Consider the following 27,498-nt stretch of genomic DNA (forward strand, 5'->3'; position numbering starts at 1 on the left):
AAATAACTAAAAATTTAAAGTATTTCATTTTGATTGCAAAAAAAGACTGAGGACTTTGCCGCCGGTTGTTTGCTTTTGAAAGCAAGAGGGTAAGCCCCTCCGCCTATTTGGTGAAGTTTTTGTTTTCAATATCCCCACCAAAATGCAGGAGAACAAATGAGTCCGATAATGAAATATTTATTTCAATCGGACTGGTATATAAAAAGTTAGAAAAATAGTTATTGTAGTATTTGCATTACTACAAAAAAACGTGAACACTCAAAGAAAATTTTTGCATAAAATGCCGTGCACAAAATGCCGTGGAATGAGTCCGTGCAAATTCGAAGAAATGTCAGATTCCTCTAGGCTTATGAGTCTTGACATCAAACAAAATGTACAAAAGTAAAGTGAGAGAAAAAATATTTTTTCGAACCAGTTTTAAATCTTTTCTTGAAATTTGTTTAATTACAGCCAAAATAAATACCATTTTTTAAAATACTTTAATTATAATAACAACAACTTATTGATTTGCTAAAAAAAGTTTTAAAAAAATTTGTACTTATTGCTAAAGATCAAACGGAAATAATTTACATAAAAATCATCAAAACTTTGGTTGAAAGACTTTGAAAAATGTTTTTTTTTTTCAAAAAAAACACGTTTACTTTAATGGAATTCTTGATTAAGAGCGTCTGAAAAAAAAAACTGAACGTTTCATTTTTAAAAATTGCAATAAAGTTTTTGCCAGTTCGAAAAAATAGGTCGTAGTGATCGAGCATATTGACAGAATTTTTGGTAAATTATGATTTGTATAGATAGGTTACAGAAGATAAGAACTGAAAACTACACTAAATATGCTGCAAACCTAAGACCTAAATGGGTAAAAAACACCACTGGAGATCAGTAAAACAGTATTCCTATTCATATTTTGTGGCAAAGTTGGAACCTTGGAATAAAAAGAACTCTTTTTGCAGATAAATTTAAAAAAGAATCTCAATTCTCTGTTGTTTTGAATCTGAAAACGTTTAAGCCCACCAATTATCTGAACTGGAAAATTGAGCCTAGGTAAATTATATTGCTAGACATGTCAATATTAATAAATTTGCGAATTGTGCCGATTCCTAAGAAATGGACAAATTGCCGAATTTGATTTTTTAGTTTTGTAGAAAATAATATCGTAAAAATCCAAGTTCTATCCGGCACCAAGCGTCCATGGATCATTATTGATTATATTGTCATGATGTGGTCAGTATCTTTGATTTTACAAAATAATCGATTATAATAAAATAAAATGGAATATAATCAAACTTTTTATGTTAATGTAATAATATAATCCATCATCATCAATTTTGATCCATTGAAAAATTTTCATGTCAACTTTCTATGTCAACTTTCTCGAAGGGGGCGGATATTCAAAAAAAAATTGAAAATTTTGAAGAGCTTGATTTTACGTTGATCAAAGTGAATTTCCGAGCGATCCTAAAGCAGTAAAAGACGCTGTTTTGGCGAAAAGTTCTGCGCCGCAGGCAAATTTTTGAAAAAAACCAGGTCGAAAAAGATTTTTTATGCACTTTTTGGAAAGTTTCGATCAAAAAGTTGCGTTTTCAAATAATTATAATTTTTTTCTCTTATGTATTCCATTTTAAACCCCTCCCCCCACTTTTCTTTGCCTCCCCTCCCCTGTTTCCCCCCTGCCAGTTTAACACCGCTCTCCCCCTCTGTCAGTTTATTACAACTGCAATTCGCTTCTTCCCACCTCCTTATAGTTGAACTCGTGGGTATTTTTGATGGTTGATTTTGGGGAAGGCGAGGGGGTTATTGATTGACACCCCCTAGTTTACCACTGCTCTTTAGTTGGAGGGAGGTAAAAAAACTTGAGGTGGTGACGTTACGACATGGTGTTTAAAAAAAGGCATGACATACATTTTGCAAATTTCCTGCTAAATTTACAAAAATTCTGCAAAGTTAACTGAAATTAATTCTAAAAACAAAATGGATTATGATAGATTATAGAGCATTATTAAAATAGAAAAAAAATCAGTTATGAAGGATTTCCTTGGCAAAAATAATCAACTTCAGCGCCAAAAATCAGTAATTATAATCAGTTGTAAGGGATTATAACGGATTATTTTTTTCAGAAATAATCGATTTCGTGGTCTGAGTTTTACATCGGTAATGGATTAAAATGGATTATTTTTGTTTCGGAAATCCATTATAAACGTTTAGAATCCATGGGCGCTCGGTGAGGGATACACGCAACGAGTTTAACTTCAGCAAAATAATTAAACCTGCAAAGTAAACTGTTTTTTATTATCAGGCAGTTGTATTATTACCCGAAAATTTAACATGAGGAGGTTTTTACTTTTTGTCTACCTATTATCTTTATTTACCTTTGTTTACAATCTTTTTATTACCATTGATCCGAAAATTTAGAAAGCTATGAGAAAAATCTCGATTTTTTTGGAACGCAAATTTGCATGTATTTGCACCAGATAGGTTGTTCAGTAACAATTTGTTATCGTTGAATAGTGGCAAAGTGAGGAGCCATGAAAAAGTCTAGCACGCAGACTTGAAGGAGAGGGTGGTCGTCAACCCACTTGGCAAGCTACTGATGAAAATTGTTTAACTAGCAGTTCTTTTGTCAAGACAAAAAACTGTATGGATTGTTTCTCCTTTTTTAGTTTTTGGATGCATATGCACGAATTATATGATAACAATATCCAAGTTCTAAACAGTCTCAAAATTGGCGGAGGTACTTTTTCCGAATTCTTCATTAATATTACAATTTTATTTAACAAAATCAAAAGCTGACAGCCAAGATTTTTTAAAAACTTCAGTAAAAAACATAGTTGTTTTGAGCTGTTCAAAGCAATCATGTACACTTTGAATGATGTTTTTGGGCAAAGGCGTACAAAAATAAATTAAATACGAATTTGAAAAACTCGTTTTGCATTTAAAAAAGATGATAAAATTATTTTCAGGCAATACTTGAGGTTCCACAATTTTGTACACCGAATTTTTTTAAATTGTTATGGACTGAGAGACTGCGGAAACCATAATTGTGAAAAGTCTGTTTCTTTTTTTTCTCAGCTAATTGGCTGAAGCAAACCTGCACCTGCAATCTAAGTTTCAGATTCATTTTCCATTTTTTCTTCATACATCTGATAAAACTGACAGTTGCAACCTTTTAGTTTTGTACTTTTAAAAAAAAATCAAGAAACTTTTTAGATCGGTGCAAACTATTAATTTTTGCACCTGCCGTAAATAAATATAAATTCAAAGTATTTTATGCCGCTTGTTTACTTTTGAAAGCAAGAGAGTAGGCCCTCCGCCTATTTGGTGATTTACTTGTTTTCAATATCGCGGCCAAAATGCAGGAGAACAAGTGAGTCCGATAATTAAATATTTATTTCAATCGGACTGGTATATAAAAAGATATAAAATTTTTTTTGTAGCATTTGCACTACTACAAAAAAACGCGCACACTCAAAGAAAAGCCGTGCACAAAATGCTGTGCTCAAAATGTCGTGGAATGAGTCTGTGCAAACTCGAAGAAAATCATATTCCTCTAGGCTTATGAGACTTGACATCTTAGAAAATGTTGAAAAGTAAAACGATAGAAGAAATGTTTTGTATAACCAGTTTTAAGTCTTTTGAAATTCGTTACTGTAAAACCAAAATAATTACCTTTATTTTAAAATACTTTTTATCATTATAACAACAACTTAACTTGTTGATTTGCCAAAAGAATTTAGAAAAAAAAATGTACTTCTTGCTGAAGATCAAACGGAAGTAAGTTACATAAAAATCATCAAAACTTCGATTGAAAGGCCTTAAAAATGTTTTTTTTTCCAAAAAAAACGCGTTAATATTAAGAGAATTCTTGATGAAGATCGTCTGAAAAAAAAACAAAAATTGAACTAATCAATTTTAAAAATTGCAATAAAGTTTTTGCCAGTTTGAAAAAATAGGTCGTAGTGATCGATCATGCTGACAGAATTTTTTGTAATTTATGATTTTCATAGATAAGTTAAGAAAGACAAGAAATGGAAACTACACTGAATGTGCTGCAAGCCCAAGACCTAAATGGGTAATAAACACCACTGGAGATCATAAAAACAGCATTACTATTCATAATTTGTTGCAAAGTTGGAACCTTGGAATAAAAAGAACTCTTTTTGCAGATAAATTAAACAAAAAATCTCAATTCTCTGTTGTTTTGGATCGAAAACGTTTAAGCCCACCAGTGATCTGAACTTGAAAAGTCAGCCTTAGTATATAAGGTTGCAAGACATGTCAATATTATTAAATTTGTTAAATTTGCGACTTGCTTCGGTTCCTAAGAAATGGACAAATTGCCGAATTTTAGTTTTTAGGTTTGTAGAAATTAGTATTGTAAAATTCCAAGTTCTATCCTGCACCAAGCGTATATGGATCATTACCGATTCTATTGTCATGATGCGGTAAGTATCTATGAATTATTAAAAAAGCGACTATAATCAATTAAAATGGATTTTAATCATAATAGTTTTTATGTCAATATAATCCATCATCATCATTTTTAATCCATTGAAAATTTTTTATGCCAATGTACAGGGGCGGATCTATAACTCTCTCGAGGGGGGCGGATGTTCAAAAAAATTTTAGAAAAGTTTAAAAACCTTCATTTTAGGTCGAGCAAATTGATGTTCCGAGCTATCGTAAAGCAGTAAAAGACGCTGTTTTGTTCAACATTTCTGCGCCGCAGGCAAATGTTTGAAGAACAGGTCAAAAATGTTTTTTTTTTGCACTTTTTTTTTGAAAATTTCGATAAAAAAAATCGCGTTTTTTTTGGCTCGCGTTCCCCGTCAAAAGTAGTATGTATTAGCGCCTTAAGAAAGCGCTAATGGGTCGATGGGGTTTCGAAGCCTTGACACAAAATTTATGAGTTTTTTTGTCTTATGTATTCCGATTTTGAACCCCCCCTTTTTTCTTGCCTCCCCCGTTTACCCCCTGCCAGTTTACAGCCACTCTTCCCCTCTGTTAGTTTAACACAACTGCAATTTGCTTTCCCACCTCTTTATAGTTGAACACGGTGGTATTTTTGATGGTTGATTTTCGGGAAGGAGAGGGGGTTAAAGATTGACACCCCCAGTTTGCTGCTCCTCTTTAGTTGGAGGGAGGTAAAAAAAACTTGAGGGGATGACGTTGAGACATGGTCTTTTAAAAAAGGCATGGCATACAATTTACAAATTTCCTGCAAAATTTACAAAAATTCTTCAAAAAAAATTGAAATAAGTTCTAAAAATAAAATGGATTATGATAGATTATAATGGATTAAAATAGAATTATATTTTTATAAAAAATCAATTATAATGGATTTTCTTGGCAAAAATAATCATTTTCAGCGCCAAAAATAACTAACTATTATCGGTTTTGATGGATTATAATGGTTTATTTATTTCAGAAATGATCGATTATGATGGCAATATAATCGATTTCGTGGTCTGAGATTTACATCGGTAATGGATTATAATGACAAGCTACTGCTGAAAAATGTATAACTAGCAGTTCTTTTATCAAAACAAAAATTTTTATGGGTTGTTTCTTCGTTTTTAATTTTGGATGCATATGCACGAGTTATATGATAAAAATATCCAAGTTCTTAGCAGTCTCAAGTTGGCGGTGGTACTTTTTTCGAATATCTCATTAAAATTACACTTTTATTTAACAAAAGCAAGAGCTAACTGTCCAGACATTGAAAAACGTTCCTTCGAAAACTATAGTTATTTTGAGCTTTTCAAAGCAGTCATCTACACTTTAAATGAGGTTTTGGGCAAATTCGTACAAATACGTCGTATATCGTATAAATCGTTTAAATACGAGTTTGAAAAACTCGTTTTGCGTTTAAAAAAGATGATAAAATCATTTTGAGGCAATACTTGAGGTTCCACAAACTTAAACACCGAATTTTTTTATAATTGTTATGGACTGAGAGACTGCGGAAACCATAATTGTGAAAAATCTGTTTCATTTATTTCTCAACTTATTGGCTGAAGCAAATCTGCACGTGCAGTCAAGGTTTCGGATTCATTTTCCATCTTTTCTTTATACATCTGATAAAACTGAGAGTCGCAACCTATTGGTTTTGCACCTTTAAAAAAAGTTAAATTGTTAGATCAGTGCAAACTATTAACTTTTGCACCTGCCGTAAATAACTAAAAAATCAAAGTATTTCATTTTGATTGCAAAAATATTGAGGGCTTTGCCTCCGCTTGTTTGCTTTCAAATCAAGATAGTAAGCCCCTCCGCCTACTTGGTGACGTAAATGTTTTCAATATCCCGGCGAAAATGCAGGAGAACAAGTGAATCCGATGATGAAATATTTATTTCAATTGGACTGGTAAATAAAAAATTAGAAAAATAGTTATTGTAGTATTTGCATTACCACAAAAAAAACGTGCACACTCAAAGAAAAGCCGTAAGCAAAATGCCATGCACAAAATACCGTGGGGTGAGCCCGTGCAAATTCGAAGAAATGTCAGATTCCTCTAGGCTTATGAGACTTGACATCATAGAAAATGTTGAAAAGAAAAGTGAATGAAGAAAAAAAATTTTCGAACCAGTTGTTATTCTTTTCTTGAAATTTTTACTGTACAACCAAAATAAATACCCTTTTTTTTAAAAGACTTTTTTCATAATAACAACAATTTGATGATTTGCCAAAAGAATTTAGAAAAAATATGTACTTCTTGCTGAAGATCGAACGGAAGTAGTTTAAATAAAAATCATCAAAACTTCGATTGAAAGGCTTTGAAAAATGTTTTTTTTTTTTCAAAAAAACTTTGATATTAATGGAGTTATTTTGATTTTAATTTGAAAAAAAAGGTCGTAGTGATCGATCATATTAACAGATTTTTTTTGTGAATTTTGAGTTGTCTAGATAAGTTAAAGAAGATAAGAACTGAAAATTACACTGACTATGCTGCAAGCCTAAGATCTAAATGGGTAAGAAACACCTCTGGAGATCACAAAAACAGTATTCTTAACCATATTTTGTTGCAAAGTTGGAACCTTGGAATAAAAAGAACTCTTTTTGCAGATAAATTAAACAAAAAATCTCAATTCTCAGTTTTTTTTGGATCTGAAAAGGTTTAAGCCCACTAATTATCTGAACTTTAAAAATGTTGCAAGACATGTCGGTATTAATAAATTTGCAAATTGTTCCAGTTCCTAGGAAATGGACAAAATGCCGAATTTGAGTTTTTAGGTAAACTAATATCGTAAAATTCCAAGTTCTATCCGGCAACAAGTGTCCATGGATCAATATCGATTTTATTGTCATAATGTCGCCAGTATCTCTGAATTTACAAAATAACTGATTATAATCAATTAAACTGGATTATAATCTTACAATTTATTTGCCAATATAGTTCATCATCTTCAATTTTAATCCATTGAAATTTTTGTATGTCAACACACAGGGGTGGATCTACAACTTTCTCGAGGGGGGCGGATATTCAAAAAAAAGTTAGAAAGATTTGAATACCTTCATTTTAGGTCGATCAAACTGATTTTCCGAGCTATCTGAAAGCAGTAAAAGACGCTGTTTTGCCAAAATTTCTGCGTCGCAGGTAAATTTTAAGAAAAACACAGGTCAAAAAAGCTTTTATATGCACTTTTTGGAAGTTTTCGATCAAAAAATTGCGTTTTTTTGACGCGATTTCCCCCTCAAAGTTAGTATATATTGGCGCCATTAGAAAGATACAAATGGCGCCAAGTTTTTTTGTCGTATGGCGCCAAGTTTTTTTGCCAAGTACAAAATGGCGCCAAATTTTTTTGTCTTATGTATTCCAATTAAGAACCCCCCCCCCCCCATGAAGTTTAGAATCCATGGGCGCTCGGTGCGGGATACACGCAACGAGTTAAATTTCAGCAAAATAATTAAACCTGCAAATTAAACTATTTTTTACTATCAGGCAGTTGTATCATTACAAGAAAATATAACAAGAAGAGATGTTTACTTTTTGTCTTCCTTTTATCTTTGTTTACCTGTGTTTACTATCTTTGTTTACCATTGATCCCAAAATTTAGAAGGCTATGAGAAAAATCTCGATTTTTTCAGCACGCAAATTTGCATGTATTTGCACCAGATAGGTTATACAGTAACAATTTGTTATCGTTGAAAAGTGGCAATGTGAGGAATCTAGCCATGAAAAAGTCTGGCAGGCAGACTTGAAGGGGACGGTGGTCGTCAACCCACTTGGCAAGCTACTGATGAAAAATGTATAACTAGCAGTTTTTTTGTCAAGACAAAATTTTATATAGACTGTTTCTTCTTTTTTAATTTTTGGATGCATATGCACGAATTGTATGATAACAATATCCAAGTTCTAAACAGTCTCAAAATTGGCGGTGGTACTTTTTTCGAATTCCTCATTAATATTACAATTTTATTTAACAAAATCAAAAGATGACTGCCAAGACATTTAAAAACCTTCCTTCAAAAAACATAGTTGTTTTGAGCTTTTCACAGCAGTCATCTACATTTTAAATGATGTTTTTGGGCAAAGGCGTACATAAATCGTTTGAATACGAATTTGAAAAACTCGTTTTGCATTTAAAAATGATGATAAAAATATTTGAGGCAATACTCGAGGTTACACAAATTTATGCATTAATTTTACATGTTTTTGTATGGAATTGTACAGTAAGCGTTTCTGGGTATGGCGGGCAAAGCGAATGAACAGGGGGGAAGGTTGTTTCTTTCCTCGCGGATAAATTGTATTAACTCAACTGAACTAATCAGCACTCAAAGGGAAAAATATAGATGCTCAAACAAACTATTTCAATTCAAACTTCGAAACAACTATGATAATTTAATGTCGATTGAAATGTCAAACAACTGGTTATTGTGCTTGTGTTGATTCAAATGTTTCATTTCAAAGTGCTGTCATGAAAATGATCACAACTAAAAATGATATAAAGATATGGATGTACAAGAACACTCGGTCCATGATTGTGGCCATATATTGCCATAGAAACTCCATATTTGACTCGCTGTCCAGTGTCATCATGTCATCGACTGCTTGCATCAAATCGCTGGTATCCGGAACCAAGTCCTTCAAACTTCTTTGAGCTCCTGTTGGGGCTACTTTATTGTTTGAACCCTCCTGAACTTTAGCTCCAAGCGAAGACCATTTAGACAGCTCATGTTTGTTGTTCTCGACAGCTTTGCCAACCAAGCTTTTTTTCATATTTTCCTTTTCTTCGCGCGCTTTCTTTCCAGGAAATGCTTTTTCCAATGGGCAGGGTCGCAGGCCAAGGACAAGTGTTGCTTTGCTGGTGATGATGCGACGCAGTTTGTTGCCCATTTTGGATCGACCTCCCAAGTAGTGGATATTGATAACTTAAACAAGTGTATTAGAGGACTTTGTTTCAAAAATAATTCTTCAAGGCTTTTAATAAGCGTTTCGCAAACTATCATTTAAAAAATGAAGATAAATTTTCTTTTAATTTTTATCAGAAGAAAAAAATATTAGCTATTTGAAACTTACTGGAGACAAAAAAAAACTAATTTTTTGTTTTGAATTGTCAAAAACAGCTTTATTTTTGCATATCCCGAAAATTTTCGTTTGTGAAAGTGTTAAAGTGAAAGTGTTAAACAAGAGTGTAAAAATTATTCAATTCAACTTCTGAACTTTCTCTAAGTTATCCAGGAAAAAACAATTATTTGAAAAACACAATTCTATCAATGCTATATCTTACCAACAGTGGCCAAAATAGTGTCCAAAGCCATCTGAGCCACAGCCGCACCGAGAAAATAGGCAATGATTGGGAAGTTCAGAGAGCTAGCAGGCAGAAGCTCCGAGATAGTTCCGAATGACACAACGAACGCCAGCAGAATTGTAATCGAGAAGGAAATCTTCTCGCCCGACTCCACTGGCACGAGGAACACGAGAGCCGAGAGGGCGTAGAGGAGGACGTTCGGCAGCATGAAGATGACAGCATAGAAGAGATGTCGTCTGGTCAGGTTGATCTCCATCACCATTTGATCGAAGAACATCTAAACACGCTAGGAACTCTGAATTCACAAAATAGTTTCTTATTATTATAGTTTAGCATTATTATCAGCAAAATTTTATTCCGACCGCTTCTGAAGTTGAGAAGGCACACGGTTCTTACCACGATCTCCGTTAACTCTGAAATTGCTCTTAGGGAATCAATTGTGGTATCACTTTTAATTTTTTCAGTAGTCTTTTTAGTATAAAAAAACTAATTCGAAAAAGGTTCATAAGTATAAAAAACTCTGCAACTTTTAGTTTTCATTCAAAATGAATTTTTTTTGCTCGGATGATCTTTTGAATCGGATAACGGTTAATCCATGTTAACTGTTTGTCATAGTTTTTCTACGATATTATGCTAATTGGAGCTTAATTTACATAGCATAAAAATGGAAGAAAAAGTTTTAAAAGTATATTCGTCAATTTTTCAAGTATTTGTATTACATGCAGTATTAAGTGTTACTTATAAAGCAAGCGACTATTCTATGTTTGTAGTTTAGAATCAACGTGCCGAAATTCTGTAAATCGAAAAAAGTTTGTGCATTTGGAAAGAGACGCTTTTTTCTTACGAATCCCCTGAAGCCCCTTTTAGTGAAGAGCAGCGGGAGAGGTCGATCCAACAGCCACTCGTCGTGCTCTTTGTAATACTGCAAGTCGGCAGTTTCTCTAAGGAAAGCCTCATCAGGTCCTGAAAACAGACGGAAATGTTTATAACTAGTTCATCATATGTATAACTGCGGACGATCTGGTGTTTAAAAATGCCATGACGTTTGTTTGAGAAATTTTGCAGTAAAAACACATTTAAAAACGAATCTCCTCCCCACAAGAGATGTAGAAAAACTCTTACCAAACGTGTAGACATTGTGATCACTGGTCCACGGTCCAAACGCAAGGTTACATGTCTGGTGATCGAATGGAAAGCTGGCGACGTCGAAGGAGCAGGAGAACTTGATGGTGGCGAGAGAAGAGTAGTAGGCAACCAGACCGGTCATTCCATTGACGAATTGTCGGTGGTAGGCTTCGTGGATAACGTCTTTTGCATCCAGTGCAACTGAAACCGAATTTATCAATGTAGCAACATCAAAATCTTAAGGGCGGAAGGTCGTTGGCTTGAGACTCAACATGATTCGTGCTGGTTGCCTGTCATGAGGTGACCTTCGGTACCTCAATCCTAACGTGTTCTTTTTGCAGTGTCTCTGCAGTTTGTGATGTTATTAACCTTTGGTCAAGGCCAGCGGAGGCATATGTTGAGTGCCACGTTGAGCGTGGTCACTCTGATGTTTATATTCATCGATGTTAGATGTTGTCATTTTCCTTTATACAAATTTATGTCGAAAGACATTATGTTATTCAAGTTGAAATGATACCGCGTATCTGATTAAACTATTCCTTGTAACCAACTATCTAATTATTAACAAATTTACGTTTCACTTTACAACCAAGTTTTGAGTTAGTATTCCCCGGCAAATGTCATGGCGCAGCCAGCAGCTCCTGTGAATGAAGACAGGACTGATCTCTTAGGCATGCCTCCCTTCTGGGCGAAACCATCTATGAACCCATCGTTTCTGTGGGAGTCGTGGATTGACCAGTTTTTCTTAGCAGTCGGACTCAAAGATAACATTAACCCACACGACCTTTAGGCCGAGCCCGCGGAGGTTATTGATGAACCTCCTCCAAAACCAGAAACTGTTGGCACTGGGGAAGATGCAGCGGAGGCCATTGCTCAATGCTCGAGTCCTCAGGGAGCAAGCAGCTGTCCGAAGAGGGAACGAGTTGAATCTTGAACGTAGCAGGAAAGGTCCGCGGATAAGTTAAAACTGGTTCTATCATGAGGCAGAAGCTAGATTAAAATCACGGTTGTTTTTCTCGCTGGATAAAGAAGGCAAGAGGCGACTTGCGGACTCGTTTCCACATACAGATATTAGTGTTACGTCATTCAAAGATTATCACACTAGTTGTGAAACGTTGTTTTTAAAGTTGAACGTGATTACACAGTCGAACAAATAAAGCTGTATAACATTGTCTTTATGCAAAATAACGACACTTTTTCAACTTTCTATGCTCGGTTGAGTGCTGAGGTTGCTTTATGTAATTGGCCAAATGCTCAAGAGATGGAGATTCTCAAAGACCTCTTCATTGGAGAATTCGTGATGTTGACGACCAACAACAGCTCATTAAAGCCAAGACGGATTTAGATAATACTTTTAAACTTGCGTTGGACTGTGAGAAGGAAGCAAGCACGTCAGCTCAATTTCAGAAGCTACTTCCTCATAATCACAGTTCGAATACCATTAAAGTCAAAAAGGAACCAGCTTTTTCTCTTCAGCAGTCTAGAGGAAAACGCAATGGTCCTCAGAACCAAGCGAGTCGTCAAAATAACCAAATGACGAAGGCAATAAATCATGTTACTTTTACGGTAATCCTTTCAGTCTAGACCACAGAAAGTCTTGTCCAGCTCGGGAAACTAAGTTACGTGTAACCTCTGTAAAAAAACGTGGCCATGCCGCGAAGTGTTGCAACTCGTCAAAGCGGAGGGTGAACCTGGTTCAGGAAGAAGAGGCAACGCCCAGCCAATCAATTGATTGAAACTTCATAGATGTTGACACTGATAGCGAACCGGAGCATGGCGTCTTCCAATTAGAAGATGTAGTGCAAGTCAACAGCCTTGATGTACTCAAATCAGCTGGAGTCAAACCCACGAGCCTCAGCTCCTAGTTTCTTTTACTCCACAGTTGATACAGAAAGCCCGGTTTTGTTACTCAACAGTCGTGCTTTCAATCTTTTACTGCAACGAAGTCGGTCCATTCACTTTCGGGATGTTGCGAGACACCCAGTCGAAACCACTAATGTGGATTGTAATAAATGTCCAATTCGTTTATTGGACTCGATCACAATTCCTATCTCTTCTAATGGTTGGAAGGTTGAAGATGCTACTTTTTTCTTTCTGAAAACCAAACACGCAATCTTCTGGGTCTGGACCTTCATGAGAAGTTGTGGGGGTGACTACCCAATTGCGGCCAAACCCATTCATTTTCTTGAAAAATGCCGCATGATCCGATATCGGAGTACTGGAGATCGTATTTTGCTAAACGGTACGCTCATGTATTTAATCGTCTGGGTAGATCAAAGAACCCCAAAGTTTATACTAACTTCAAATTCCTACTTATTCCTCGGCAAATAAAAGATATTAAAGTTGCGATACACATTCAGGACAGAGTTGCGGACGAAATCAAGACTAATGGTAAATGGTTATATTGATAAACTGGATAAGTTTAGGATGATCATTTTATTGCGCCCATTGTGTTGACTGCTAAGAAGGATTGTTCAATTAAAATCGCTCTTAATACCAAACCGATGAATGCACAAATCTGGAAAAATAAGTACCAGATGCCGAATATGCACGAACCTATTAATTCGGTGGCTCAAGTCATTACCAAGGATGTTCATGGTAAGGTGGTTTGGTTCACATCATTGGTTTTGAACTACGCTTTTAGTCAGTTGCCTTTGTCGTCAGTTACTAGTAGTCATTATAGCTTCAACATTCTGTGTGGTAAAGCAACGGGAACGTACAGATTTAAAACTGGATTTTACGGCTTAACCGATCTGCCAACTGAGCTCCAGAAGGCAATGAACTGTACTTTTCAGGGCTTAGACGGTGTCATTTGTTATCTGGGCGATATCCTGGTGGACACGAAAGAAAATGTTTAAGACCACAATGTGCTTGTAGATGCGGCGATGAAAAGACTGGACACTGAGGGCTGGGCTCTGAAATTCAGTTAGTGTGAGTTTTCGGTTAATCAGTTAACTTGTTTGGGTCACCAAATCAATGCGGAAAGTTACTCTCCTAAACTTTTGAAAATTGAAGCAATTCAATCACTCAAGCCTCCGAAAACAGAAAAGCAGTTTCGTTGATTGATGGGTACACTTAATCAGTTGCAACGGCTTATACCTGATCTACGCACCCACACATTTTTGGCAGTGCACTTTCGGCAATCCCTAAACTCTTGCAATAATCAGTCCTTCATGTGGGGGAGGAACAAGAATTTGCATTTAAAAATATCATTAATCTGATTGCTTAAATTCCTAGTCTCTTATGACTCTTCTAAGAAATCCAGATTTAAATGCAATGCTAATCATAATGGATTAGGAGCTTGCCTCCAGCAAGAGATCGAACCTAAAGTTTGCGCACCAATCGCTTTCGCTTCATGGTTTCTTATTATTGCAGAGGGAAAGTACAGTGCAAATGAAGTTGTTACCTTTCGACTTTGAAGTCATACATGTTTCTGGAGTTACGTTAGGCATCGTCTATTACATGTCTTGTTATCCTACTTTTTCTGCCCCTCAACCTTCTCAATACGATGAATTTTTTGTAGCCATAATAAAGCCGTAAATTTTATCATTTCCGCTGGTTTATCAGAGCCGAGGTTTAGATCTCGTCCTCTAGAGGGCGTCGCGTCTGTATTGAGGGATTGCTACATTCCGCCAGTTCGTCGTCGTTTTCCGGTAGGGGGCGTTGATAAATTTGCTAGTGTAATTCCTCATCGATAGAGGGGGTTGAAATATGCTCCAATCGAGCTGACCAATCAAATACCAGTATGCTAATTAAAATTCGAACTCACCAGTATCTCGCTCAAAATCAATGTCTCCGACCTGAAACTTTTCAAAACAGTTCTCACTTCATGCTATCTCTTTAAAACTCAAAAAATCTAAAGTCAAGTCTTTCTATGATGAATAAACCGCAACTTCCTGTTAACGAAATGAATGATCTTAATATTACTCTTACTAAAATCTCTATTCACTCAAATTATATACTCAATTCGACGGCCGAACAGACTGACTTGTTAACTTTTGTGGAAAACTATCCCATCAATTTGCCTAACTTCTCTCGTCGAAGCCCTCGCCCCCGGCTACGATCTCGCCAGAAGGGCAGGGTGTCCCGAAATGAACAGATTCGCCAGCACAACAGGACAACAAAACGGGCCGCTAGAACCCGGTTTGTCGCTGCACGGATCAACTCTCGAAAGGAAGGGCACGTTCAGTTGTTGGAAGCGATACGGAGATGCCGTTTGTCCAAACCAGGGAGGTTAGAAGCAGCCTCTAAAATTGGAGTCTTCGCCGTCAACGGAGGTAAACCGATTGACTCTAAATCTAAAAAGGATACAGTGGGCGGGAGGTCGTTGGTTTGAGACTCAACATGATTCGTGCTGGTTACCGAGGGTAAGTCAACCTTGCTCAGCCCTTAAACTGAACAAAAAACCCAGGTGTTTCTTAACCCTTCTTTCATCGAACCCATCCCACAACACGTATCCCCTCTCAAGGAACTAACCCCCAATTTGTCTCTATTTAACAATATTTTTTTTGGTTGACCTACCCTGATTTTTCTAAAGATGCTTTGTTTGTAGGCTAAAAAGGACTTTTAAGTATCTAGAGAAAGCAAGGAACTCATTTTGATCGAATCAAAGAAAAAGGTCGACAAAGTTTTGACCTCACTCCCCCCCCCCCCCCCCCCTTGTAAGAATCCTGAATCTGCCACTGATTTTTTTATGATAGATGTTTATTTTACTACATATCAAGTGCTCAATCTTTCAATGCTTGCATTATGGCGGTCAGAATAGTCACCTGACCTGATCAGATTCATAACCATCAGGTGATTCGTTCAGTTATATTCAGTAGCGGGGGGTTTAGGGGGGACGTCCCCTTCCTCAGGGATTCGACCCCCTGCCGACCCAAAGGGTCCCCCTTTGTATTATTTTGAGATATCCATTTTTGGCTGACTGACCCTAAAACTTTTCTAAAGGCGCCTATTTCGCCAATATATACTTATTTTGAGGGGGAGCCCGCGCCGAAAAACGCAATTTTTTGGTCAATACTTTCCAAAACGTGCCTAAAAATGCCTTTTTGGCCTGTTTTTTAAAAAATTTGCCTGCGGTGCAGAAAACTTGGTCAAAATGGGGTCTTTATAGTGATTTGGGAGAGCTCAAAAAATCAATTTGGTCGACATAAAAAACAAGTCGACAAATTTTTAATTTTTTTTTTGAAAATCCGCCCCCCCCCCTTCGAAAAAAATCTTAGATCCGCGCCTGGTTATAATAACTGTTAATTGCTCTGCTATTAATACAATTATTATCCACAAAGTGGGAAGAAATTATAGGGTAGGGTCTATTTTTTTCAGCAGATTTTGACTATCTCAAAGAAAGCTCGTCGGAAGTCAAGTGTGGCATCATATTAAAGCCTTTTCAGCCGTGATTAGATGTTTAAAATTTTTTTCTTATTTTTATTTCAAAATGAAAGTGCGCAAGGTCGGAACAATTTGTACTACTTGCACATCAACGGGCTATCTTTTTTATTTTTAAATATCGCTTACTGATATCCGCCGACCAAAACGTATTCGCTGGAACATGGATTTCGGAAATGTTGCCGTAGTCCGAAAAATTCCACATAGCCGATTCTGAGTAGTAGTAGTAATATAACCACAACTTGGCTGTCATCACTCCTTCGCGTTCGTCGACGTCGGATATTTGATACAGGTCGACATAGATATGAACTGTATTATCACGCATGTCTTGAGGAGGCGAGTATTTGGGAAGTGAATTTTTGAGTTTTTCTACAATCATTGATTCCTCTTTCACGCCATTTGTACCATTTGCATTGGTCTCAAAATTTCGACACACAGAAACCAAAGTAACAAAAACCAGTGTCAAAACTTCAGTATATGTCATTTTTCTCGACCAAAACAAAAAGATGAGCTTCAACGAGTATTTTTTAACAAATTGTAGTTTCTGTAGAAAAATCTACTTTAGTGTGAAAAACTGTTTTGTTAATTTATCTGTCAGTTTATAAAAGTCCAGCAGAACAAATAAATAAGAACAATGGTAATTCATTCAAAGGGACGTCGTAATCTGCGTCAGAAGCATCTGCATTATAATCTTGTGAAAAATTGAACACTTTCATGTAATTTTGAACACAAATGACTTTTTTGTTATCAAATTATACAACACGTTTTTCGGTGAAAGCACTAAAACATATAAACATACCAACCGTGAATGTATTTTTTTTTCATTTATAAAGTAGAAGCAATCTTTTCGAACACCAACAGGAAAACTTTTCAAAAGTATCTGCGTTTCAGAAGTAGTTATGGAGGTTGTACAAGATGATTGTAAGAGGAGTATAGCAAGCACAATTTTTGATAAATATACAGGTTTTAACTGATACGCTCGCGCTTCCCTCGAATGTAGAAGTAATTTCTGCATCAATTTGCCAAAAAAGGGTGTCGTGTAAGGAACCTAAGTTTTAGAGACCCGGTAATTAAGAAGTCAAGTTGCTGTCAGCAGGAGCATGCGCCCCTTTTAAACTCTTTGCTTATTTTTCCTAACGCAGAAACGAATGATCACACATTCAAGAAAAAAAGATATACACCTCTGTTAATCGGAATTGTAACTGGTAATCATAAAAAGCACTCCTTCAAGTTGAAGACTCATCTTGAAACTTTGAGGTAACCAAAAGATTTCTCTCCAATATACTCTGGTTTCAAAAAACCATTGAATTAAACAGAGTTTTGCGCTGATAAATAAGATAAACAGAGACTAAAAAAGATAAACAAACAATTTCTACGAAATTGGATGGATGATTAATATACTTCGAACAAAATTTTTCGCAAATTTAAGGATTATTTAAAGATAATATACATGGTTAAAGTTAATCAAGCGCGCCATTTCTGGGATGTTCCAATGGAGAACAGAAAAATTTTGAACAAATTCAATTAAAAAATTCCAGACCAAATACAGGTGTTATACAGTTTTTAAGGGTATTTATTACATTTTTACGTTTCAAAGATGGCAACTGTTTTTTAAAACCCCTGCAAATTTTTGATGTATCAAAAAATCTGCGTTTCAATACTTTCTCTGGCATATAATGGATATGAGTGGTTGTTAACGCCAGTTTTAATCTGACCCTCCTACTAATAAAAAGAAACTAGGGGGAGACTTTTAGTCGCCGAAAATCAGGCGGCTCAAAAAACAATCATAGGATGTCGAGAATGTTATGTTTTTAATGTATTTTCATTGAATTACAGATTCACAAAAAAAATCACAACTCAAGTTTGTTTCGTGTCGAGAACAAATGGTCTGATTATTTCCGTCTTGTTGTGATAGTCTATTTATTTTAATTAAATTACTCATTTAAAAAGTCGTATCTGACCTTGACTTACGCTAGTGATTTCCATCGGAGTCAGTGAGCTCAGTGTTATTGCGAGATAGTTAGAAATAACACACATTTTATTTGAACTCTATTCTTTATTTTCTTTTAGATTTTGAGCTTAGTTTAGCTAAATCATTAGTACATTTTTCTAAGGCGCAGTCATCTGTAAGCAAATCTGGCTTAAAGGGAGTTCACTCATTCTGGCAAACTCACACGGTCGTTCCCCCAACCCCATGGACGAAAAAGAGTGATATGTTCCAATTGGCATTAAATGCCAAAGAAAACAACAATATTGATAATTTGCTAAATTCGCTGAATTTTTTGAAACCAGAAACGCTTCAACTAGACGAGGAGCAACAGAATTAATGGACAACGGTCAAAGCCTAACAGACAGCTAAAATTCTAGAGGAAAAAAGAAGATTCGAAGAATCAGAGAAGTCAGAATCAAATTCAAAACTAAGACCTTCAAAAAATGCGTATGGAAGAAGCTGACACGACGATCCGCTCAATGTTATATCTACGGCCAAAGCCTAACAGACGCCAGAGGGATAGAAAAAGCGTTGAACAAATTTGGGGCGCGCTAGCTTAGATGGCCAAAAAACGATTTTAAGTCTTCGTATCTCGTAAATTGATATGATAAAAATAACCGCTGAGGGCACCTTGCTGTTTGCCTTCGAAAGGACGCCCTCTGTTTATATTGTTTTTTTTAAAGCCACTTCACAATCAATTATAAATGCAGAAGGAAAAAATATCGTTAACAATCACGAAATTGTACATGCCAAACTTGTACATACTCGTCGGATCAGCGTGTTGTAAGTAAACATCTACATGAAGAGTCTTGATGTGTAATAAATAATAAGCGTGTGTTCAGAAGTAGGACGAAGCAATCACGACTACTTTTCGTTACTGCACGTGATGACGATATAGGACGATGAAGGAAAAATTTTCAAAAACTCTTGAATATTGATCTAGGGAAAACTTTTTCGTCCAACAGAACATATTATTCGATTCAGCTAATCCAGTGAGCTTTTAAAGATTTTAGTGATCCAGGAACTCAAACTGCCAGACCCCTAACTGAAATTCAACCCCGTTGACCAAGCAACCAAGGATCTCTACTGCGATTTGACTGAGGAAGCAATAAAAATATTACGAGTTATAATACCAATCAGATCCAAGGGATGCTTTTATGATAGATTGCGTTCGTGACCGTCTGTAACGAAAAATGCAATCTCCTGGGAAACGAAAAGTTTCCAGCATTTTTTCTCACTTCAAGAACACAACTGAAACTAAGTCGACTGTAAGCTCTATCGGACTATTCGAGAAAAAAAAAACTGAAAAAAGTGCCAATTTTTTTAAACAGTTTTCGGTAGAATCGGGAAAACAAAAAACCAAATACGTTTTACACCTTTTCGCGATCCATTAAAACTAATACAACTAAAGGGTAGAAAGGTACTTTTACATGTTCTCCCCGCAGTAAACCAAGAACTGAATAGATTAATTTCAAAAGGACATATCGAAAAAAAAGAAAAATGCGACAAAGATATATTTATCAATCCACTAAAGATCACTTGAAAAATAAATCAAAAAAGCTCACATTAGTTTCAAATTTTGTTAACAAACAAATATTTGAGAATAAATATCAAATGCCCAACAATCATGAATTTGTAGATACAGTCGCATCACTTCGTTCTGGAAAATCCAACGGAGAAGTCTGGTTCACAAATTTAGATTTCAAAAAAGCCTAAAATCAACTAAGCGTGGACGAAATCAGGGGCCAGCAATGCAATACTATAATTGTAGATGTATAACCGTCGTATATTAAAATTAATTTTGCTTTTATGGATTAAACGAGATGCCAACTGAATTTCAAAGGGTTATGGACTCAAACATCGGCATTTTTCTTCTAAAATCCAAAATTTTTTAAAATCAAATCTCGATTTAAAACAAAGTTTGCCGTAAGTTACCTTTTTGAAAGATGAATCTTTCAAAAAAATCAGTGATTTGGTTTTTAAAATCAAAATCAGCTCTAATTCCACTAGATTACAAACATAACGAACAAATCCATACTAATCTCTAGCAATTTGAAGAAATTACGCAATTTTTTTTGATCAATAAGTCATTTCACAGACATCGTCCCAAATTTTGCAACCCTTCAAAGCCTATTAATATTTCAACAGAGTAAGAAGTCAATCTATAATTGGCAGTACGACCACGCGATCGCTTGTGAGAAATTAACTACAAATTAGTAAAAATAACAGACATTACACATTTTGACGTCAAACTAAGTACAAGAATAACAACATACGCCTCTCTTGATGTTCTCAGCGCTACGTTCAAACGACTCCACGTCCACGTTACGATTGGAGGTACGTTTCTTTTGCATATGAATTCTTATATCCTCACAAAAAAAGTTCGACAAACGAGCTCGAACTACTGGGCTACGTTTATGATAATAAGCACTACAAAAAAAAATTGTACGTGGCTCAATTTGAAAAAATTACATATCACAAAGAACTATTTTCCGTTTTGTCCTGTAACCCATCAAGAATCAAGACCCACCATTATTCCATCGCTTAATTTATTAAAACAAAACTTATATTCTAACTCGAATCTGAATGATCAAACGTCGGAAAGTTCTAATGATGCAATTTAATCACTGCCACTCCAATTATTGCATCCCTAGATGGCAGATCTGGTAAATTTTAACGCCGAAACAATGTTTTCTGAACAATTGTCCTCAGCAAAAAAAACCTCGTATCTTTCGAGCTGCCTGAAAGTCCCTTAGAATTAAAGTACTTCGTCTTCAAAATTAAAATGATTTTTTTACTAACTGAAGAAGATAACATTCTATCTTCACACTACTAATTTCGGTAAATTTTTTAAAATATATTTATAGAGATCTTCGCACCTCAAACGGTTTACTTTATGTGGATAACAAATTGTGCTTACCATAAGTTCTCAGAAAAGCGGCCATTAAATTATTATATAAAACCCCCCCTGGCCCCTTTAGGAAAAAACTTTTTTGGAAAATTTAAGGAGTCTACATATAAAACTACAGGTGTACTTTCATGGAAGAACTGCTCAGACTGTATCAAAACCATGAGCCACTACTTTCGGAAAAACGTTATCATCAACCCCAGGATTTGAAATTCGTAAACCTAGAAAACGACTAGCAGGACCTAGAAAACGACTTCGACTTAGCGGGTCCTCTGGGCTCAGTCTTGGGCTCTTGTAAGTATATTCTTTTATGTATAGATCGATATTCAAATATTCAATCGAGTAGAGTAACTTCGAGTACTTCTGCTAAAACAATTGTCATTTTTCTTACTGATTATCCTCATCTACACGGAATTCCAAAAACAATTAGCGTCGATCACGCCTAATGTTTTACTGAAACCAATTTTAAATCAATCTGTAATTTCGAAGATATCAAAATAAATTTTTCTGTTCAGTAAATGATTATCGTTCCAACGGATAAGTGGAAAAATTTGTACCCACTGTTAAAACGAAACTATTTTTGATGTCATCAGAAACATCGAAACCTTCGCTAATCGATTGCGTTTTAAAAATCATTTTTGTATGCAACCTGCGGAACCCGATAAAGTCAAAACGCCTTTCGAAAAGCACTTCAATAGAAAGCCAAAAACTCTCTGGAAATGCATAGTCACCCAAAATAATAGTAGGTTTTGGGAAACTTGAAATTGATCATGTTAAAGGATAGGGCACACAGCTATGCGGCAGATGACAGAGTGGAGGACGGTTATCTGGACACACCTTTGGAGGATAAAAGAAGTCAAATCGACGAAAAAATCTACGACTCGAAGACAACCAGACTACTTCCTTCGAACCCAATCTAGAAAGGTAATAATTTTAGAATGGTTTTAAATCGAAGGAACGGTGAACCTTACTACCGACCACTAGGCGAGACAACTATTCAAGCCTCAAACACTACAAGGAAGTTAGCAAGCGGGAAATTCCTTCAGATTTCTGACATAGCGATACGTGACAGGAAAATGGGTCCAAGTACACAACAAGAGGTCGCAATCCCATTTTCAGACAACAAGGCGAAAACTAGACCGGGCTCAAAAAATTCGACGAAATCTTCAAAACCAAAACTGAAAAATACGAGATTCCATCCGCAACGATCGAAAATTAAGCTTTTGATATTCGGGACTTGAGTGATTAGGAATGGACGGTTTCCTAATTAGGGATCTGGGCAGAAATTATTAGTGATTACTACAATTCGACTTTAATTTATAGCAATACCCAGACACCACTCCATCAGATAAGCCTTTTCAATTGTAATATATACCTTGAAATTGGGACTCATAGGGACCATCAACAGAATTCCCGATAGCATCAATCCCGCTCAAACCTCAAACTGTACGAAATTGAGATTTCAGAATAAACTTCAATCCCCCTAATTATTTGATTTTTACGACACTCAACCGGATCAACAACCACCAGCGAACACAAGTGCTAAGCAATCCTTAGTCTAAGAAGTAGATGATGACTTTTCTAGACGCCTCAAACAACCCTCTATACGAAATAGCCGACTCATATGAGAGTTATAATCGTATTTCAACTAGACCTTGACGAAATGTTAGACTTTCTACAATGAAAAGTTATCTAAAGATATTGTAGGCGAACAAGGAAGGGATAGAGCAGTGTGTCCATTTACGCTCAGTGAAGACACCATTAGAGATCAATGGACACACATCTAGAAGGTTACTTGTTTCTCGGTCAACCAACCGGACCTCTTCATGTTTTTAAACGCTCCAAAGGAAGTGATAACGGCACAAAAATTTGGCTGAGTAAGAAGTACGTCTTTGCCACCCTCGTAAATTGAAGGTAGCAAAGATTTGACATCAATTCGAATCTCATCAGACAAATTGACAAAAAATTCCGGTAACAAAAAATTCAAAAATCAAAACTAAAACTTCATGTAGTATGTATTTAGATATCTAAAATTTTTAGTGTTATTTTTTGTACAGTCATTAATCGATTTTTGAACTGTTTAAACAAAACCAGATTAGGCGCTACCTTCACTCCTTGGCACAAATTTTCATCCACCGGCTTGATAGTTAGCCCAGTCAAAATATTATTCTTCATGATCCCCAAACAAATTGGCGCTTTTCACACTTAAACGTCATTTTCATATCAGTCAGTTGGTGCAATTCACCTCGAGTCTTTCAACCACATTTTCCAAATTTTTTTTGTTTCCTGAAATAATTCGCAAACTCCGTCGGAAAATTTTGACATTTTTCTATTGTTATCCTTAACCATCTAAAGGATTTAGTTGTGGTTCACTAACCTATATAAATAACCTTCGCTCGCGGCCAGAGGCAGAGAAGGATCATAGTGATTACTACAACTCGAATTTAATTTATAGCAATACCCAGACCCAACTCCATCAGATAAGCTTATTAAATTGCAACATGAAGACTTTAATTTGTAAGCCTCATAAACTGTAAGCCTCATAAACATGTAGATCATATGCGTTTATCTGCTGTATTATTATAATTTTTCCCAGTTGAGGGAAGTGATGTGCTTGTCTATTTATTTTTAATAGTTTATTCATTTCAACATGTCGTCTATGACCTTGACTTATGGTAGCGATCTCCATCGGAGTGACCATAATAATCTTACTCTTATATTTCCTAGTCTCAAAATATCTAGTATATACTGGTATTCTTTCAAGGTTCAAGGAGAGAAAGAGGCAACTGATTTCGAAATTGAATTTTATTTTTTCTGGCTGAAACTATGAATAGTTTCAGCTTAACGATTTATCATAAGTTAGTGATGGATCAAGATTGAATAGTTCTATGTATTTTACAGTAATAAATATCAAGGTGTATAAAAAATATTTCAAACCCTCCGTCAAAAATTCATGTATACTTCCATGGTAAAATTATCCTTTTTCAGCTACAAAACTCATGTAATAAAGGGACTATGGCAAAGGGATCTCATGGGGACCGCGAGTGGCAATAACTTTACCCTCTTTCAACCTTGATTCCACAAAAACTTCAAAAAATATTTCTCAGTGTCTGATTTTTATCATGAAAACAGATTATTATTAGCGACTGACCTCCAAATTTAATTCTTACATTATAAACGTTACACATTTTTTTTGCTTTTTTGTGAAATAAGTCAAAAAAAGTCCAAAAAATGTAGAAAAAAATTCATGTTTGAACTTTTTCTTAAATCAGAGTGATCGAAACATTCAGTTTGTTTTCTTCGTTTTCAAAAAGCGCAATCTCTTAGGTAGATCATGGCCGCTAAATGCCAAGTTGACATTTTAATTTTTAAGTAAGTGCTTTCGATCACAGAATATGATCTCCGTCAGATCCCGCACTAAGTAAAAAAAGATAATAATAATAGATTATAATGGATTTTTTTTTGTCAGTATCCATAAAACTCAAAAAGAACTCATAACTATTGATTAAAAATGGATTATAATGTACAAAAATTATAATAATCGCTTATAATCGATTAAAATCGATTACTTTTCGAAAAAACCTCCAATTTTGCTCAATCATAATACATTATAACAGACTATAATCCATCATTATTCAACAAGCGTTTTGGCGTCATTTTCTTTTCATTTTGTTTTTTTCTTAATCGATTAATTTTCAAAAACATAGTTCTCAAAAATTATTGAATTATAATCTTTTATAATGGACTATAAACCATCAATATTCAACAAGCGTCATCGCTTCATTTTGTTTTCATTTTGTTTTTTTTGTGTGCTTTTTATAGCTTAAGCTCAAACTAAATTTGATTTTCATTGTGTTTTCTTGCAGAATCGCTAAATCATAATCCATTATAAATGATTTTTTTGTGAGATAATCTTTTGATAGAAAAAGGCATTATAATCAATTATGATAGATTATAAGAGATCATGAGAGATTTTTGGGAAAATTATAATCAATTATAATTGATTATAATTTATTAAAATATCACGAAAAAGGTTATCATTATAATGGATTATAAATCGTTTAAACATCTAAAATTGACGCTTACAATTAATAATAATTTTACTAAAAGTACAATTTTATTTATAATACAATCGAATATTTTCCCTTTTTACAGAGTGCGGGATGTCTTTTCTTGGTTAAAAAAAACCACCAGTTAATGAACAGTCTGATATGATATTAAAAAAAGTTAACGGAATGTGAAGATCAGTTGATTTAATGAGGAAACCAATCAAAAACAATAAATATTTGATTAGCTTAGCCAGCAATCAAAACAGAATCGAATAAAAAATCGATTTCTTGTTGTTCTTTTCTTTTCTTTGAAGAAATCGTCACCAAACACAGATTTGAAAAGTATGCTATGCGTATTATGCCAAGTTTTATTTATTATTATTTTGTGTTCAATGAACACTCAAAGTTTCATATTTGGATCTATTCACTCCTCAGTGATAAAGAGAGAGTGATTGTATAAAACGCTGAAAACTAATAACTCCTATCAACTAGCAAAAACAAGAACTTATAGAGCCTTTTTGAACCCCGTATGTGGTCGGAGCATTCTGTTCTTCTTGAAAAAAAAAACGGCTGCTTTTGATCAGGTTTATCTATACTTTTGATAATTCCCAAGATTTTTTGAGAAAAAATTTTGTTTTTGAACAATCAAAAACTGATTTCGAGCTATTATTTTATTAGTGCATACCATCTTATAGTTTACGCAACCGAAGTTTGATGAAAACGAAGTTATGTTAAAGCTCAATTCATCAATAACTATACTCTTTGAGGCAATCAAAATGTTCACAGATATTTACCAGCATGAGTTGAACACAGCAAAAATGACAAAGGATATTATGATATGGACATACAAGAAAAACCGGTCCATAATTGTGGCTAAATATTGCCACAAAAATGTCATATCTGGTCAAACGTCAGCTGATCTGGCCAAATTTTTGATGTTGTTTATTTTATCATCCAGGTTTCTTTGAAAATCGTCGGTGGAGGACTTGCCTGAGCTTTCAAGACATTGAGAGTCCAAGTTTGAGCCTTGAGCTCCATCGTGCGTATCCAAATTTGGATCTGCTGTTTGTTTTTCTGTCTTGCTCATTACTCGGAAACGCTTTTTCGATAGGGCATGGTTTCAATCCAAAGATGAATGTGCCTCTACATGAAATAAAACGACGCAACTTGATGCCATCTTGAACCGCCCACCGATATAGTGAATGTTGACAACTAAAGCAAACTTTTTGCTTAGTTTGTTTTGGACAGTGTGCTCATTTGAGTGACAGCAGCTCCCAGTAGGGAAGCGATGATTGAGAAACTCAGAGACCTGGCTGTCAGAAGATCAGAAACAGACGCCGCACATTTGAGGCTAATTTTTTTTTAATGAGCTGCAATGCAGAAACTATAAAGTTAAACAGAGATTTTAAGTATCATAAGAGTAAGTATTTTGAGAGAGCCCAGGTTTTCACTTTGCCCGGCCAAGAAAGCTCGACCAAGTTTTCCGAAAAACTGCTCCCGTAAGTTTCAATCTTCTGCTAGTTTTTGGAGCTTCGTCAATTGAATACTTAAAAATGTTTTTAATTTTTAACATCCTAGCAAAAATGAGCAAAGTATCATATATACCCTACACTGTCAAATTAAATAACATAACTATTGATGCTTATTAATTGTGTAAAAATTGATTAATTTTGGAGAAAAAATTCTTTCTTACTTACTAAACTCATTCAGCACATCAGACTCACCAATTGCAACTAAGATTGTGTCCAGGGTCATTTGAGTGACATCAGCTCCCAGTAGGGAAGCGATGATGGGGAAATTCAGAGAGCTGGCTGGCAGAAGATCAGCAGTAGTTCCAAATGAAACGACAAAGGCCAGCAGAATAGTGATTGAAAAAGATATTTTCTCGCCCGACTCGATTGGGATGAAAAATACGAGAGCCGGCAAAATGTATAGGAGAATATTGGGCAGCATGAAAATCACAAAATAAAACAAATGCCGTCGATTGATTTTGATATCCACTGTCATTTGTTCGAACCTCTAAATAAATATTTTATAAAAAAAGGCATCGAAAAGGTCGACAAAAAATCGCTTTCCTACATACAGTGCTGATTTAAATTAACCGGACAAAACGCGTTAAACTTGAAATTTTAAACGCATTTTTCTCAAATTGGGTTGAGTTTAGGTGAAAACTTATGAAGACAAAACTTGCTTAAAGTTTTAGTAGAATTAATATGGTGTAATTTGCTTTGCGAAATTCGGGCCCAAAATTTTACCCCTAAATTGAGTCATTTTGGTTTTTCTTAGTTAATCAAAAA

The 27,498-nt window shown here is 35.2% G+C and overlaps 1 protein-coding gene across 1 annotated transcript; it reads right to left on the minus strand.

The window, feature by feature from the left end:
• Positions 1-8,827: 8,827 nt before the first annotated feature.
• LOC134840094 (neuronal acetylcholine receptor subunit beta-3-like) lies at positions 8,828-16,967 on the minus strand. Its single transcript, XM_063855786.1, has 5 exons — positions 16,384-16,967; positions 10,867-11,070; positions 10,589-10,707; positions 9,724-10,021; positions 8,828-9,364 (listed from the first exon to the last, which is right to left on the minus strand). Exons 1-5 carry the CDS (start codon positions 16,736-16,738, stop codon positions 8,898-8,900), a joined length of 1,443 nt encoding a protein of 480 aa, XP_063711856.1. The 5' UTR covers positions 16,739-16,967; the 3' UTR covers positions 8,828-8,897.
• Positions 16,968-27,498: the final 10,531 nt, after the last annotated feature.

This window comes from Symsagittifera roscoffensis, chromosome 2 (genome assembly GCF_963678635.1).
Source record: "Symsagittifera roscoffensis chromosome 2, txSymRosc1.1, whole genome shotgun sequence".
Classification (NCBI taxonomy): Eukaryota; Metazoa; Xenacoelomorpha; order Acoela; family Convolutidae; genus Symsagittifera; species Symsagittifera roscoffensis.